The sequence below is a fragment of the Parasteatoda tepidariorum genome, chromosome 8 (genome assembly GCF_982258835.1).
Source record: "Parasteatoda tepidariorum strain Cologne lab strain chromosome 8, Ptep-v5.0, whole genome shotgun sequence".
NCBI lineage: Eukaryota > Metazoa > Arthropoda > Arachnida > Araneae > Theridiidae > Parasteatoda > Parasteatoda tepidariorum.
The window spans coordinates 101,002,015-101,020,845 of NC_141762.1; the positions used below are offsets into that span (position 1 = coordinate 101,002,015).

Sequence of the window (18,831 nt, forward strand, 5' to 3'; positions counted from 1 at the left end):
CCTTTTTGCGGATATAATCGTGTGAGCTGATGAAAAGATTATATCATTTATTTTTCGAATTCTTAGTAAATTTTTTTCTCCCTTTTTTTCATTGTTCTGTAATTTTTTCCATGTGTTCTCTACTTTTTTGAACTAATATATATGTATATAAACTGAAAAAAAAAATACTACCTAATCTTTCTAAATTTAAATATGAAAAGCGTGTTTTGCTCACTCGAATAGCACAAAGTGACTAAGAGCGGTAACAAACCATAATAATAAATAGTATCGAAACTATTTTAGCTCTTTTAATGGCAGCCCTTCAGTTATGTGAAGGATGTATTTTTCCGTGCGGTATTTAACTAGTGTTGAATAAATAATTGAATTTTTAAGAGGTTATAATACCGTTGAATAAACTCTTTATGGTGTTTAACCTTTTCAGGTTAGAGAAACCATAAATTTTCAAATGATGAAAAAAATATTATTGCAAGATAAAAGATTGCCATAATTTGTTTCCATTTTGAAATTATTTTTTTTCTTCTTCAGCATTTGAAAATTCACAGTTTACTCACTTTTTCGATACTTTAAATTACTTTGCAGAAACAGAATTTGACATTAAATGTTCTTTTCTTATTCAAAGGACTCTTTTAAATATTTTATGATTAATAAATTAAGTACAGTCCACAGTCAAATTATTAGACGCACTATAAGATTCTATGTAAAATCTTAATTATCAGGTGATACACCATACAGCTTTATTATTTTTACGTCACTGAAACCGGTTTGCACTTGTTTACGTTCGTGTGTACCAATGCGTTAAATTAGACGATATATATTATATAAATTCGACCATTGGATAAATTTGGCGATATATTATATAAATATAGAATATTTATTATATCAGGTATTCTATTAGTATAGTATAATAATTGGATCGAATTATTAGACGCACAACGTAAACAAGTGCAAACCGGTTTCAGTCGCGTAAAAACAGTAAAGCTGTATAGTATCACCTGATAATTAAGACTTGACATAGAATCTTATAGTGCGTCTGACCAAGAACTAATTTGACCAAGAACTGTATATCAGTATTTTTTCAATATCAGTAGAAATAAAACCTATAAAATAGTGTGTGTGTTTCACAGGTGTGGTTTCAAAACAGGCGTTCGAAAGAGCGAAGAATGAAGCAACTGAGCAACTTGGGAGCAAGAAGACATTTTTTTAGGAATCCAAGGCGAGCGATGCGTCCTCTTAGAGCCGGTCTCATGGACGAAGCTGTCCCACACAACGCCTTTGCCTATTTCTCAGGTAATCATTCTCTTAAGCCTATATTGCAAAAAAAGATTGTTTGCAGTCTACAGCAAAAGTTGTCAGCAAGTGCTGTGAAGTTTTCAACTGTTTTTAACATTGCAGCAGGCTGCTGTAAAATTTGCAATGAAGTTGCTGTTTTAAACATTGCAGCAGACTGCTGTAAAATTTGCATTGAAGTTGTTGTTTTAAACATTACAGCAAAATGATGTAAAATTTGGAAAAAAGTTGCTGTTTTGAACATTACAGCAGATTGATGCAGAAAGTGCTGTTATTACAACACACTGTTGTCAGTGTCACAATAGACTTTTTGTCTGACAGTACTATGAATGTAACAGCACATTGCCGCCAGTTCATATGATACTCTTGCTGACAGTATTATGTACTTTTAGTAACAGCAAGTTGTTGAATTTATGATGAAATATTTACAGCATTCTGCATAACAGCAACTTTGTAAATTTTAAATCTGCTTCTGGCAGCCATGGTACCGGTGAGGTTTTGTTATAAAACTCATACGTTTTTTTATTCTTTCTCTAGTGTAACTAGCTAGCTGAGTAATAATGATACACTAGTGGGCTGCGGCCCGTGCTCGCTAACGCTCGCCAATCCCCGAAAATTGTTACGCAATCTTATATGGTTTGCTTCGCTCGCTACTAACTTAGTTACTTTGCAAGTGCACAAAATTCTAAGAATTCAAAACAATCATTCAAATCCTTATAAAAACTTTTTTTTAAAAAAAAAAAAATTACATCTATTTAGTAAATACTAAGTCATTGAAATAAATTTGAATTCAAATAAATGACATGTAATTCGTTTAACCTATTAGAAATGTGCTATAGTATAAAATCTTAAGATAAAATTTCTAAAACTGATATCTCTTTAAAAAGGGTAAAATTTTGGTGATAATTAAGTCTATTAAAAATTGAAATAAGTGAATTGCAATGGAAAAACCTGCATTAACAAATAAATTCTAGTAAAACAAATAAATTCGTGACATAAATCAAAAATTGTCAAATAAATTCGTAATATATAAATTCGTGAAAAAAAGCGCTTCCGACAAAATACTAAAATAGAGATCTATCAACAAAGACTACTCACTTCTGCCTAGCTTATGCTCTCTCTGGTTATTTCAGTTTCAGTTTTTAAAACCGCTATATGTTGAGTCATCTCAGCTAGATTTGGCATGTGACATTTTTAGCGGCAATCATGGGTCGATTTTCTAACGTTGCCATTCGGGGAGTTGTAATGAGGCTTTTTTTTGTCGCCGTGTAAGAGAAATATATATATATATAGATTTTAATTACAATACAATGTTGTACTTTATTTTTTACTTTTTATTTTCAACATCGAATCAATATCAAGTTATATCAGCACAGATATTAGTCAAACAAAATTAAAAGCTCTTTGATAGTGTTTTTCTGCGCAATCAGTTGTTTTTTTAAAGGCAGACGATCAGCAAAAGCAGACGATTCTCTCAATCAGCTGCTAAGAACTATTCTTGAACTAACCATAATCAAACACAAATTCGTTCATTTTCTGCAAAAGAAAAATTTGGGAGGGAAAGTTAATTTATCAGGTGAGCTACAAGTTCCCGAAAACCATTTTTATTTTTGCGTATTTTTCCTTATTTATGTAAGTAATTGTCGAAGAAATTCGATACCTATTAGGAAACTCGTTCACCAAACGATGATTTAAGAAAAAAAATTCTTTTTCATTAATTATAATTTTTCTATCATTACAGATCAAAATATATCTGATTATTATTATTTATCAATCTTTAAACGTTGATCAAAACCTTTTTTTTTTAAAAAATGGGAAAATTAATATTTATAGTAATTGGGTATACTATAGCCTACGTCACAGGTTGTGTTATTCCTACTAAATTTAACCCATGAACGGCATTTTCAACGAGCCTAACTTCAAGCCACAAATAAACAAACGAAGTGTTTGATCGTTTAAATAGCTGCTCGCCAAATTTTATTGCATTATAAAGAAAAGTAATTGATATTGGATTTTTGATTAATAATTGATTTATGTGGATAGTGGCATAGAATTTAGCATTGCGTCATGGTAAATGTTATTCCTACTAAGTGGAAGTAGTTGTGTTTTTATTATATTATACCCAATTATCGGACGCATCAAATTTTATTTTTAATAAAAAAATGTTGGCAAATAAAAAGAATGAGCCAGTTTCTATATTAAAAGCATAGTATTCCATGTAAAGTTATTGAATTGAATAGCACAATAAGTACTAAAGTTGAAAAAAAAATCATTTCTAAAAATATTGATAGATAAAAGTTTGAAAAGTTTATTATTATAATTATTTTTCACCATTGAATGCGATTAATGTTTAAAGTTTACAGTCCCTGGCTAAATTATTGGACGCACTGTAAGATTCTATGTAAAATCTTAATTATCAGATGATACACTATACAGCTTTATTGTTTTTGCGCGGCTGAAACCGGTTTGCACTTTCTTATTTTCGAGTATCATTTGGTTAACAATGTAATGCAACACGTAAAAAATAAATACAAATAGAAAATATATTAGAAATTTCCTGAATAAAAACCCATTACATGTATGTGTAAATATAAAAGAATTGCATATAAACTCGTGCAAAACATGTTATTATTAAAACACTACAGTGCGTCTAATAATTTGATCTAATTACTATAATATACTAATATAATTCCTGATATAATAAATATTCCATATTTATATAATATATCATCTAATTTAGTCAATCGTCGAATTTATATTATATATCGTCTGATTTAACGAATCGATACTCGAACGTAAACAAGTGCAAACCGGTTTCAGTCGCGTAGAAACAATAAAGCTGTATAGTATCACCTGATAACTGAGATTTTACATCGAATCTTATAGTGCGAATCTTATATGTATATAAGATTCGCATATATATATATATATATATATATATATATATATATATATATATATATATATATATATATATATATATATATATATATATATATATATATATATATATATATATATATATATATGTACCACTTCTACAAGTACAGTTTGCAAACCATTCAAAACCAAAAGATTGGTCTTAGAACAAATTTCTTATACGAATTAAGAATTTTCTCAAACTTTAAAATTGGGAAATAACAGTTTTAAATACCTAATCGTAATTATCTTTTTTCATTTGAATAAGATACCAATTAGCGATCATTATTTTCATTTGGCTTAACAGAAAGTTAAATTAAAACATTACCTTTAATTCTACGGTGCAAGAACATTTACATTTTGTCTCATAATTTCTATTGAGAGGGGGGTGGGGTGGGGAATCGTTTTCGTGGGAGCACTTCTCGATTTTCTTAATGGTTGTAAATAATGCAGCTGTAAAGAATGATGTCTACTAGGGCCGTTATTTAGTGATTAATAACAAAAAAAACTGAAGCAAAAAAAAAGAAAGAAAATAAAAAAAAAAACTCTGGATTTCCCCCCTTTTCCGGGGCGCAATTCCACCCCCTTCCACGAGTTCTTAATGCGTAACGCACGTTCTTGCCTCGCACAAAAACGTGATTAAACTGAAAACTATTAATTTTAGCAACATGTCTCATTTTTTATATCTACTCTTTTCTTTTGCAGCGCTTCCTTTTTCTTTTCACCTTTTTGTTTTGGTTTACAAAACACAATAACGTTTTAAAAATATTCCACCCCCCTTACTACGAAATTATCATTTTAGAAACATCGCTAGGGTTTGTTTAGAATCCGCGAGATGGCTAAAGTTTTTGCTGAGCGAGCGAGAAGCAAGAACAGGAAAATATCGTTTGGCTAAAAAGTGTCATGCCTTCTTGAGTTATGTTTTATGCTTCTTAAGTTTCTAATTTTTTTCTTCTTTTTTTTTATTTATATATATACAGTATACTTTAGAAACACGATCTTGTTATTCATTTAATTTCACGAGCAAAGTTTTGTTTCTTGAAGAAGTTTCTTTAATTTCTTTTTCCTCCAAGATGTGCTACCGAATATTCTTTTGCAAAAGATAAATTTTATTTATTCACGCACGAGTTACACATTAAGTATCCTAATGTATGAATAATTTTCAAATAATCAGGTGTATATTTTTCCGGTTTTGTGCTTGCTATGTCAAATCATGGATACGAATTAACCAACAAAATAAATTGATGAAAGTGTCTCATAAAATTCATGAACATGAAAAAGGAATATATATTTCTTTTATCATTCAAGCATAAGATTTTTCTTTAATACAAGAACAGTTTTGAATTACTTAGAAAATTTCTTAGCAAGAATTTAAATTACACATATATATTCTTATTATTTTCTCAAATGCTCATTATGTGTTGAGTTGAAGTTAAATTTGGCCTGAGAGAGCAAGAATCTCACCAAACCCAACTCAGTAGAAGCATAAGCGGACCCGCAAGTATTTCATCAAACATGTAAAACGATTGGTGCTTTCATACGCTTCGGACCTACGGTAAGCTGAAATAGATTGTGGTTGAATGAATTAAGAAAAAGTTGAATAGAACAAAATGAAAAGCACGCTTTTGCATAATACGTGGCGAAAAGCGCCATGATAAAGAAAAAAAGTCTCATTTTCCAAAAAGGGAAAATTAAGCACTTTTTAAAAACACCCAATAAAAAAAAATCACCTTTAAGGGCTTTTAATATACACTCATGTCCATAAATTAAGGATAATGAAGTTCAGGCACAGAAAGAGACAGAAGCCAAACAAATTTGACTTATTTGTAAAGTCTATGTATTAAACAAAAGGTAAAGAGCAAAAAAGATGCTATATGTTTGACATAATTAATAAAAATTGCGATTTTTTCTCCCTGGAGCAAATTTCAAAAAAGAACCTATTTACAAAAAACAGTATAACATGGTTAGTATGATGGTTAATGCGGAGTATGTCTCCTGGACGATGCAATACAGGCCGTACAAAGCCTAGGCATGCTGAGTATCAAATTATCAATCTGATCTTGGGGAATATTACACCACTCATCAAGCAATGCCCTCCGAAAGTCCGGTAGACAGGTGGGAGGGGGTTGACGGGCTGCAATTCGTCGGCAAAGCATATCCCCCACATGCTCTATTGGATTCAAGTCCGGTGAGTATGCTGGCCATTTCATACGGGTGATATCCTCCGATTGAAGGCATTCGTCTACAATGTTTGCACGGTGAGGACGGGCGTTGTCGTCCATAAACAGAAATTCAGCACCCATGGCTCCCCGAAACAAGCGTACATGTTGTTCCAGAATGACATCCCTATAGATGTGACCTGTCATCGTTACACTCTGAACATGAAGATCAGTTCTGGAACCAAGAATAATTCCTCCCCAAACGAGCCATCCTGCACCACCGTAACGCTGTCGTTCGATGGTGTTGTCTTGGTGGTAACGGGTACCTGACGCTCTCCGTATGAAAGTCCGGCGACAATCAGACTGCAAACTAAACCTGGACTCGTCGGAAAACATCACACAAGACCACTGTTGCGGTGTCCACAATGCATGCTCTCTACTCCAGGCTAATCGCAGGCGACAGTGAGTTGCGGTAAGTGGAACACATCTGACCAATGTGCCCTAAGCGTCTGTTTACGGTCTGCCTTGAAACTGCCGTACTGGTAGCTGAAGAGAGCTGACGAGACAGGTCTGATGCTGTGCTCCGTCTGTTTCTTTTGGCAGTAACTGCCAAATACCGGTCTTCATTCGGCGTTGTAACTCAGGGGCGACCTGTGCTGTAACGTCTACTCACATTACCATCATTTTGGAATCGTTGCCAAAGCCTGGAGATGACACTCTGGGTGATTCCAAGTTCCTCGGATACTTCCATCTGGGTACGTCCACATTCCAGTCGTCCGATGATTCTGCCACGTAAAAAATTATCCAAATGCTTCCTTTGTGCCATAACTATGCGGTTATTGCACTGAAAGGCTTTTAAAGCGCTTGTGAACAATTTTACTTTTTTGCCACCATTCCTTATATACCCCTCTCTTACACTCTCGTCATTGTGACGTACTCGTCATCTAGTGGTTTCCTGTAATTTGCATATTCTTCTTCAGGATGTGTGTGATAATTCTACAGGTGAAATTTTAATTTTAGAGTTTGATTTCCGTGTGATTCTGAATTATCCTTAATTTATGGACATGAGTGTACGAAAATAGAAAATAAGCACCTTTAAGCACTTTTTAAAAACGCTACTCACCATGTCTCTTACCTGAAAAATGTTTTTTCTTCGGTACCTCCCCTAAAGAAGATACCGACTAACTATTTCTTGTGGTTATTTCCTTTGCTTGCCGCATTCCTAATAAGGAACCTTATTTATTATCTTGCAATTTGGATTAAACAATGATTTGGTTCATAGTTTAACTCAACATCGTTATTAGGTTTCTACTGTACTCAACTTTCTATAAGAGCATTAAAAGATGAATTGTATTGCAAATTAAAGATTAAGCATTAAATATCCAATATTAATTTTCCAATGTATGAAAGAACACTCTTTTATAATATGTATTAACTGGATAAAAAAGTTTTTTCATCAGAAGTCATATATTGAGCCGCGATGGCCCAGGGCAAAAAGCGTTCATCCAGTGAGGTGAACCGGGTTCAAATCCCAGCTGCTGCTGGTCGATACGCATCTGCATCTGGCTTGCACAGATCACAGTGCTAACGTGAAATATCCTCAGTGGCAGACGGATCATGGATTAGAGTCCCTTTGCCGTGGTCTTCCTCTCCAAGTAACGCAAATGCAGGTTAATTTCTCCCAATCCAGGAGTTCCCTTGACTTCTGGATTGGGTTCAAAATTACAAGGCTACGGAGTTGAACATTAGTAGTCATAAACTCAAGCATTGGGTCGGCTATTCAACGACGGTTATAAAAAAAAAAATTAATATATTCCCGGTCAACCTAAAGTAAATGACTCTAATAATCCCATTATTTAACATTGATTTTTTTCGTGTCAAAATATAATCACCAGATATTTTTGTCTGACATCTGATAAGGGGGGTGGCGCAGGACTTAGTGGGACACTAATTATTTTTTTTAAAACACACGAATTGTTGCGTGTGACACAATACAATTGGTTTCTGTTGCCCAGACACACAACTCCATCTTCATTTTGCCATAATTTTATTCACGCTTACAACTCTAATGAGTTTCCTGCGACATAAGGTCTCGCGACATTCCGACTGTGATTTGCTACTAACGTAAATCGCGTGAGAGAATTTAGGAGAGTAATTATATGCTGGATTCCATTTGGAGGAAGCTCTTTATTCATCTTTTTTCCAAAGCCAATTGTCCTATCAATAACTTTCACTCTCCTTGCAACATTACAAAAGGCTGGCAAAAGAATGAATCGTGAGCGATGCCTTGTTGGCGTGCTGCTTGGCGGTGTCGTTTTTATTCGTTGCACTTCGGTGGCTTCTCATTGGATGGAAGCTTAAGTGACGTCAAGAAGTATTTATGCTATTCTTAAAGAGTTGTTGGTTATGGTACGCAGTTGTATGACATACCGTCACTCATTTTTGACGTTTTCTCTGAATCATGCGTTCCTTTTTCAAATGAATGTTTCATTTCAGACATTTTTTATCGTTGAAGGCACTAGTACAGGCTTGTGTATAATTAGAAATACGGTCAGACCCCGATTTAGCGAATTTATGGGGACCGAAAATATTAGTCGCTAAATCGGGGATAATTCGTAATATCGGGGCGTTAAAGATCTTGGGCGGATTTCTCTTCAAGCAGATCTTGCGCTTGAGAATCAGTCTGAAAAAATTCTTCAAATAGAATTTCGAACTAAATTTAGGGAAGCATGTCTTCAATTCCTTTTCTGAAGATACAATACCCTCTTCAAATCTATGAAATCACCCACCCTTGTTTTTGAACTCCTGATCTAATTTAACAACCATGATTTCAAATTATAGAGTTTCTAAGGTTACAAATTCATTTTAACGAAATTATTATTATAGTCGGACCCCGATTTATCGAATTTATAGGGTCCGAAAAAATTATTTGCTAAATCGGGGATAATTCGTAATATCGGGGGTAAAAAAAAATTGATTAACGTTATGAAATATTCGAACATCTCTAATCAGCAAATACACAAAATTAAAAGAATTCTTACACTTTTTATTCATGTATTTATTATTATAAATTGGCGGTATTTATGCTATTATTATAAAATACATCGAATAATTACGCGCTGATTAATTTGAAATTTTAAAGGATTTTATGAGTTAGGTTTGCTTATTTTCTTGATTTCTTACTTTAAAAAAGTTCTTTTTTGACTTCATGAAGTGAAGAAATTTACTGCATTAGGTCAAGTTTTCACTATTTCCAAAACATCAGAAAAAGTAACAGTTATTCACTGATCAGTCGACTTCTGTGTGAGTCACTACTCTTTGTTTCCTATAAATCTAGTTCATAAAATTCGTTAAATGACGAAATTCTGTAAATAGGGGTTCATTAAACCGGGGTACAACTGTAGTATCATCGATTCAATATAGTACTAAAAAAGTGGTGCATCGAATTTCAAAAAGTGAAGAACTATGGTTCAATCCAGCATTAGATTGATCAGGAAAAAAATATTATTTTGTTTACTTATTTTTAAGGTTGTTATTTTAAACTAATGTGCAAACACTCTACGAATAATATTCAAAATAGTTCCCAAAGCAAGATAAAAATGAAATAAATGCTTTTAGAAAACATATTTTTATTAAAAAAAAAAAAAAAAAAAAAAAAAAAAACCGTTGGACTTCTATTTTAAGAACTTCCATTTCGCTTATTTATTCGTGGAACCAAGAACTTTTTGGAAATTTCTTCGTAAAATAACTACTAAATAGCGAAGTGAATTTTCTATTTAACGAACTTTTCTTTGAGATCCACTTTCCCTGTTTCCCAAAATATTTCAGATTGTTTCAAACTTGTTACCACCTTTGATGGGGAAAATGTTCTTGAATTGATTTTCGAAGCCACTCAATTTTTAGAGAAAGCGATAAAATCTCTTTCCTTTTTTGTTTGCATTTCAAACGAAAAACTCAGACAAAAGGAACGGATTTTATCTATAGCAACTAAACTTAAGAACGCGTGTGGCAATGTATGTTTAAAATTACTTTTATAATAAATGCAACTATAATTTTATTCATAGATTTAGCTTTTCTTAATTGAAAATGTCTGTAGCATGATAGTGTAACACTGGATAATGTTTTGCTCTATTCTTGCTTTCCATGAAGATTTCTTTTATGGCTAAGATTTATAAAATAAATAGCAGATACTAGTTAGGTGTATCAATCGCTATTTTAATTGTGCCTAGTGTTTATAAATTTAAAATCTATTTTGTGTTGTTTCAGTATTTCGAAAGGTAATTTCCTATTTAACGAATTTTCCTAATGACGAACTTATTATCGGGATTTAGCGACGTCGTTAAATAGAGGTCCGACTGTAGTTTACATTTGAAAATGATTTAGAAAACGCTTTACGATTGCATTTACGAGATTTCGGTATTTTCGAGATTTCAAAAAATTGCATATTTTCATAAAAATATTTCTTTGAATTTCGTATCAACAACTTTGTTTTAGATTTCAAATTATTATATATTTCAAACAGGAAAGTTAAATTTTTTTTCTAGTTCCAAAACTCTACAGTCCCTGGCCAAATTATTCGATGCGCTACAAGATTCTATGTACATTTTAATTATTAGGTGGTACTATTATTGCTTTATTGTTTTTGCGAGACTGAAACAGGTTTTCACTTGTTTACGTTCGTTTATCAATGGGTTAAATTAGACGATATATAATATAAATTCGACCATTGGATAAATTTGACGATATATTATATGATTATAAAATATTGATAATATCAGGTATTATATTAGTATATTATAATAATTAGATGGAATTTTTCGACACAATGCAGTTTTTTAATAACTGCATATTTCGCGCGAGTTTATTTGCAATAATTTTATATTTAAACATACATGTAATGGGTTTTTATGCAAGAGATTTGTTATATATACTTCCTATTTGTATTTATTTTTAACGTATTGCATTACAATGTTAACCCATTGATACACAAACGTAAACAAGTGCAAAATAGTTTTAGTCACGTGAAAACAATAAATCTGTATTGTATCACACGATAATTGGGTATAATATGAAAAAAAACACAACTACTTCGATTTAGTAGGAACAACATATGACGCAATGCTAAACGAATGGAATTTAGTTGTTGTTTATTTAGTTATTGTTATTAGTAGTTGTTGTTATTTGTTTTAGTTGTTGTTGTTTTTTTAGTTGTATTTAGTTTCAATAACTTTTCTTTATAATGCAATAAAATCTGGCGAGCAGCTATTTAAACGATCGAACACTTCGTTTGTTTATTTGTGGCTTGAAGTTAGGCTCGCAGAAAATGCCGTTCATGGGTTAAATTTAGTAGGAACAACACAACCTGTGACGTAGGCTATATTATACCCAATTGGGTATAATATGAAAAAAGCACAACTACTTCCAATTACTAGGAATAACATTTACCTTTTAGTTTAATTAATAAACTGAGTTTTAAATATGTTTACTAAATTCATAAACTTCGGTAAAACAACAATATAAATTATTTCCAAAGGAACTAGACTAATACAATTTCAACCTGGCGAGTAGCGACTTATAAACAAGGCACTTCGTTTGATGCTTTTACTTGTTGCTAGAAATCAGGTTCGCAGAAAATGCTGTTTACTAGTTAAATTTAGTAGGAATAACACGATCTGTGACGTAGGCTTTAGTATACCCAATTAAGATATTACATAAAATCTTATAATGAGTCTAATAATTTAGAAAGGAACTGTATATTTCTAACAGGAAAGTTTTTTTTTTCTAGTTCTATAACTCTAGTGTTAGTGTTTTATTCTAGCGTTAGGAAAAAAAAAGAGCCTTATTATTTTTTTATTTGATTTCCGCGTTTTATATTTAGTTCAAAAAGCCAGTTAGACTTGAATGCGAAATGTAAATAACGGGTATTTCAATGAAAAACAGTGATGTGTATTTTCATTCGAGATTCGACTTTTTTTTTCCCCATCACCCCACCTCCCCTGCATTCAACAAAAAAAAACAAAAGGATTGCGAAGAGGCAGGACTAAACAGGAAAAATAACTAAAAAAAGAAAAGAAAAAGTTTCAAAAATGAAGTACCCGATTTTCTCTTTTGGAACAAGAAAGAGAGTTATGGAACATTTTGTATTCCTTTCATACTCATCAGAACAGATGGCAGACGATGCTATAAGGGAAAGATTGACAGTTTCCTGATTTGGGCCCGTTAAATTCTCGATTCCTTTTTTTTTTCTTTTTTCGTTCCATTTTCAGCAGTACCAGGTTTTCCATCGGCGTATCGAAAACCGAATTATTCGCTAGCGAGTTATGCAGATGGCTTTGCGAATGAAATGTTGCTGTCACAATTTAGGATTAAATTTAAGTTCTCACTTAGTAGAAGAATAGACTGGCATTCAGGTGACAATGATGTATAAATGTAAAAGGATAAAATAATGAATCGACGACGAATGCACTCGTACATCTGAGCCCTTGAGTTCCATGGCACCTTCAATGAGGTTTTTTTAAAATTTCATTTTATAACCGTCGTTAAACAGCTCCGTAGTCAATTTGAACCCAATCCAGAAGACAAGAGAACTCCTGCATCAAGTATTGGACGCAATTTGCCTTCATACTGGACTTGTTGATGAAACTAACCTGCATTTGCGTTACATGAAGAGGAAAAACACGAACACGTTTCATGGTTAGTCAGACGGCAAGGGCACTCTAACTTATGATCTGTCTACCCCTGAAGATATTTTACGTCAGCACTGCACTCGGTGCGGAATTCGTATCGACCAGCGATCGTTAGGATTAGTCGTAGTCTATTTATGTCGCACTAGAGCTGCACCTTGGGCTAGTGGCGACGGTCAGGGAAACATCCCATAGAATGATCCGAAGACATGCCATCACAATTTTGATCCTCTGCAGAGGGGATGGCGCCTCCGCTTCGGCAGCCCGACGTCCTGCTAGCGAAGTCGAACACTTTAACAAGGATCAATACCGTACACCCTCGGCCCCTTCGTAGACTGATCCAAGTGGTCACCCATCCGCACACCGACCGCGGTGGTCAATGATGCTTGACTTTGTTGTTCTACTTGGAACCGTATCTTAACGATCAACCCACTGCGGGACCAGTGTATAATAAAATTATTATGTACTTTGTAATGAATTTACATTATCAGCTTTTCATACATTGGAATTAACGTATAAGCTTCATCTTACATTTAATATTTTTTTTTTTAGATACAAAAAAAAATGACGAGTGAAATGTTTGTTTAAAGAATATGATTTAATTCTATTGTAAAAGAAAAGACCAACTTGGTAGTTTAAGTTTTTCACCATTCAAATGAAGTAACGATCCTCTTAAATTCTTAATCGGATCGAGTTATACAATGGCTGAAATAATCTTTTAAATGTGCAAAATCACCAAGGCAATGAAATAAAGGCTCACTAAATGGCTTGTTTTGCAAAACACTTATTCTTAATTGATATGCAAAGCATGTTATGCAAAAAAATAATAATCAATACAATAAATAAACAACATCCATAACTTGTTCTTTTATCTGTCCGATTATCCTTTTCGTTATTATCTTTCCCCGACACGAGATAACTGCGTCTTATCTCCGAGATAATTTACCCACAGGGATCTTGCTCGAACCCCTATCAACATTCATCAGGCGAATTAATCAGTCTCTTAATCAGGGATATGAGATGGGCTATGGAATGAAAATTGAGTTTTCCGACGGTAAGAAAAAGGAGCTGATTGAGTTTGAATTATGACCATTGAAAGAATGTTTAAGGCTTATTATGAATGCGGCATTTCAACAATTGTTCTTATGAGTTATTTTATAATCCATGCGTTGGTGAGATTTTTCCCGTTATTAAAGATTCATGAGTTCAAAAGATCAAAATTATAACTACTACCATAACTCAAAGTTATAAGTATTAAAATTATAAGTCAAAATTCTTGATGGTCCTATCAAAAAAATTTGATGGTTTATGTTGGTTTCAGAATGATTCATGATGGTCCAACATCATTTGATGGTCGCCATCATCCAACATATTCCATTACGTGTTTATGGTTTTTGATATGCGAATAAACTTCCATCATTTCATGATGGAAAATGCTACTTTAATACTATATATATAACTACTAAAATTATAAGTCAAAATTCTTCATGGTCCTATCAAAAAAATTTGATGGTTTATGTTGGTTTCAGTACTATTCATGATAGTCCAATATCATTTGATGGTCACCATCATCCAACATATTCCATTACGTGTTTATGGTTTTTGATATGCGAATAAACTTCCATCATTTCATGATGGAAAATGCTACTTTAATACTATATATATAACTACTAAAATTATAAGTCAAAATTCTTCATGGTCCTATCAAAAAAATTTGATGGTTTATGTTGGTTTCAGTACTATTCATGATAGTCCAATATCATTTGATGGTCACCATCATCCAACATATTCCATTACGTGTTTATGGTTTTTGATATGCGAATAAACTTCCATCATTTCATGATGGAAAATGCTACTTTAATACTATATATATAACTACTAAAATTATAAGTCAAAATTCTTCATGGTCCTATCAAAAAAATTTGATGGTTTATGTTGGTTTCAGTACTATTCATGATAGTCCAATATCATTTGATGGTCACCATCATCCAACATATTCCATTACGTGTTTATGGTTTTTGATATGCGAATAAACTTCCATCATTTCATGATGGAAAATGCTACTTTAATACTATATATATAACTACTAAAATTATAAGTCAAAATTCTTCATGGTTCCATCAAAATATTTTGATGGTTTACGTTGTTTTCAGTGCGATTCGTGATGGTCGCCATCATCCAACATATTCCATTACGTGTTTATGGTTTTTGATATGCCATGCCAACAAATTTCCATCATTTCATGATAGAAAATGCTACTTTCAATACTGTGATGGTTAACCATCAAGAGAAGTTTGATTCTTATGGACCAACAATCCATGATGATCCGTGATGGTTCATGATGATTCCAACTATACATTTCCATGATGGTTTAATGAGAATTCTTGGTGGTTCTCAGGAATATACCATTGAAATAATTTGGTTTTCTTTATGTCGGACCATCATAAATTCAGTCCGAATTCCTACATTAGGGTGATGATGGTTCATGATCATTCTAACACTTTATTTCTAAAAAAACTATGATGGAAATTTCTCATGGTTCAACATAAACAAACCATCAAAATAAGTTACTATTCTTATGTTGGACCCTCATAAATCAGTCCGAATTCCTACATTGGGGTGATGGTTACCATCAAGATTGCGTCACAATCATCAATGGAAAATCGTCAAACATTTTGATTTGGTTAGGGCTTAATTAAATCAACTAAATTCTCTATGTAAATAAATGAAATCGATGCAATAAAAACAATTAATTAAAATCATTAAGGGTGTAGTTTATGGCTAGTTTAATTTATTGGAATACATTTTTATGATTCATAAAGGCAAAATTATGAGTGACAATGCAATCTAGGTTTCAAACATAAACGATAGAATAAAATTAGTACGTTATGATTCACGAGCAAATAAGTAATTGAAATTCAGACTTAAAATGTTTTGCTTTCCCAAAATGTCAGAATTAAAACGGATCAAAAACACGTTTTATGATTCATTAGGTCAAAATTAAAATTACACCAGTGAGAATCGGATTTTAACAGATCCATGAAAAAGCGTGTGTAATTTCTGAATTCATCAGCTAACTATGACTTTAATTTTAAATGTTAGATTTTTTTTTTCCTTCTTCAAAATTCAGAGTTAAAACAATACAAAAACAAGTTTTATCATTCATAAGGTCATTTTAGATAGTAAATCAAACAATATATAGTAAATGAAATAAATTCTGGTATGATTCATGGAAACTTAGTTTCATTGATACAACTTATAATTGAGTCGCTCAGCAGCCAATGCGGTTAAGTCCAAAACGCAAAAATTGAGAAAATTAATGTTTTTTGATACATTAGTTTTTAAAATTTTTGGTTTATTAATTTAATTAGAAAAGTGTATAAAATCTTTTTTCGAGGTGTAAACTCTGCAAAAAAACAAGATATGTACAGGATGTGTAAATAAAAACGTAAGTATTTATTGAAATAATGACAGCATCTTAAAAATTTTAGGACTTGTACCTTTTGGCAGCTGAAAAAGATAAGAAATATATATAGTCTACTAGTATAAATGAACTTTTATTTTTCACAATCATCACTAGATACAGTGACTAATAGAAAATAAACTGTTGGATTATTTCAAAAATTGTTTTTTACTTCAAAACTAGAGTGGCACTTTTCTTTGTTTTAGGAAATGAAAATAAAATAAATAAATAAAAAAAAACTAAAAATACCACATTTTAAAAAAATACTACGAAAAATACCATATCCCTTTTTTTGGTGAAAAAATACTACCGTAGTATTAAAAGTACTACGCCTGGCAACCCTGAGTTACTATGAATTTCTTGTTTTTCAGTGTTACCAACAAATATCGAAAGAAGAAGAATTTAATTTTTATTTCAAAGTTTATGTAAAAAAATATTGATAAAAGGTGGACTTATTCACAATGGCTTCTGAAATTATTATACAATATATTCAGAAGCTATTAAAAAAAGGGCTGTCTGACCTAGAAAAAAGTAACCAACGAGTAAATCCTTTAATAACTAAGAAGATTATTACTTATTTCATCAAAATTTCCAAAAATCAGAAAATATCAAATAATGGACTTAACCGCATTGGCTTCTGAGCGGCTCAATTATTTCTTACAAAGTAGTCATTATAAATTAAATTTTTAGTGTCAAAAATATTTTTCTTCCAATATCAAAAAATGAAAGCACACAGTCCCAGTGCAAAATCTAAATTATCAGATTATACTATACAGCTTTATTATTTTTACGCAGATGAAACCAGTTTGCATTTGTTTACGTTCGTGTATCAATTGGGGTTAACATTGTAATGCAATACGTTAAAAACAAATACAAATAGGAAGTGTATAAAAAATTACCTGAATGAAAACCCATTACATGTATGTTTAAATAAAAAAGTATTGAATACAAACTCGCGCAAAACATGCAATTATTAAAACACTACAGCGATTTTAATAATTTGGAGTAATTATTTTAATATACTAATATAATACCTGATATCATAAATATTCTATATTTATATAATGTATAATTTAAAATTTATTCAGTCATCGAATTTATATTATCTATCGTCTAATTTAACCCATTGATACACTAACGTAAACAAGTGCAAACCTGTTTCAGTCTCGTAAAAGCAATAAAGCTGTTTAGTTATCACCTGATAATTAAGATTTTACATAGAGTCTTAGAGTGCGTCTAATAATTTAGCCAAGAACTGTATGTGTTATCGCTGGAATCACTAATGCAAGAAACATGCGAATTAAATTAAAAAAATTACAAAACAGAATTTCTGAAAAATTCGAATCGTTGAGTGTTTAAGATAAAAATTTGCTGTAGTTTTAAGGAAACACCCAACAACATATTGAACCCAGAGGTTCTTAAAGAAAGTGTCAGGGTGCGTAGCAAGATTTTTCAACAAAAAATACCTTTTAAATACTTTTTAAGCACTTAAAAGATATTTTTAATCACTTTCCAAAAACAAACAAAAAAAAAAAACATAATTAGGATCTGTGCTGTAATAAAAATTCTTTTTTTCTACCGCTTAAAGTTCTTTATTGATGAACATAAAATCAATAAAATTCAAAAACATTTTCACAAACTTCACATAATCATGATAAAATCACTAGTTTCTGATAGATATTGCTGAGAAGATTGTGAAAAATCATGTTTTTTTTTTGTAATTTAGAACAATTGACGCGGCAAAGAAAAAAAATCTCTTTTTAAAATTGAGCACTTTTTACAAATCCCGAATAAAAAAAGCACCTTTAAGGGCTTTTAAAATATGTAAATAAGCACGATCAAGCACTTTTTAAAAATCCTACGCACATTGTGTGTTCAATGAAGAGTGGTTCACTGATGCGGACTCCGAGACGTTTCAACCAGATTCCCAACTTTGTGCTATTTTACAGTTTTTCGTGTCTACACTCTTTTATGTTACCAAAAAGTGCATTAAACTACACCTGTTGAAATTTTAAAATCAGTTCACGCATTTTTCATAAAAATAGTGGCCAGTATAATATATATATTTGGGGGGGGGGGGGCTGCTTCTCAACTCCGACTGAAACCATGGTTTCAATCGGAGTTTGGATCGCATTCAGCGTAATCATTATTATTCAAATGGAACTTGAATAATAGTTTTAGCTTCTTTAAACTAAAAAAAAAAATCCGATTGTAACCATGGTTTCAATCGGAGTTTGGATCGCATTCAGCGTAATCACTATTATTCAAATGGGACTTCAATAGTTTTAACTTCTTTAAACTTTAAAAAAAAAAAAAAAAA

At 31.9% G+C, this 18,831-nt stretch overlaps 1 protein-coding gene across 3 annotated transcripts in view; it reads left to right on the forward strand.

Annotated features, from left to right (window-relative positions):
* Positions 1-18,831, forward strand: part of LOC107449459 (uncharacterized) — a 156,492-nt gene that overhangs the window by 129,988 nt on the left and 7,673 nt on the right. For all 3 annotated transcript variants that reach the window (XM_087169515.1, XM_087169513.1, XM_087169514.1), the window contains exon 16: positions 1,125-1,287. In XM_087169515.1, the coding sequence (XP_087025641.1) occupies positions 1,125-1,287 (163 nt within the window). The remainder of the gene's footprint in view (positions 1-1,124; positions 1,288-18,831) is intronic.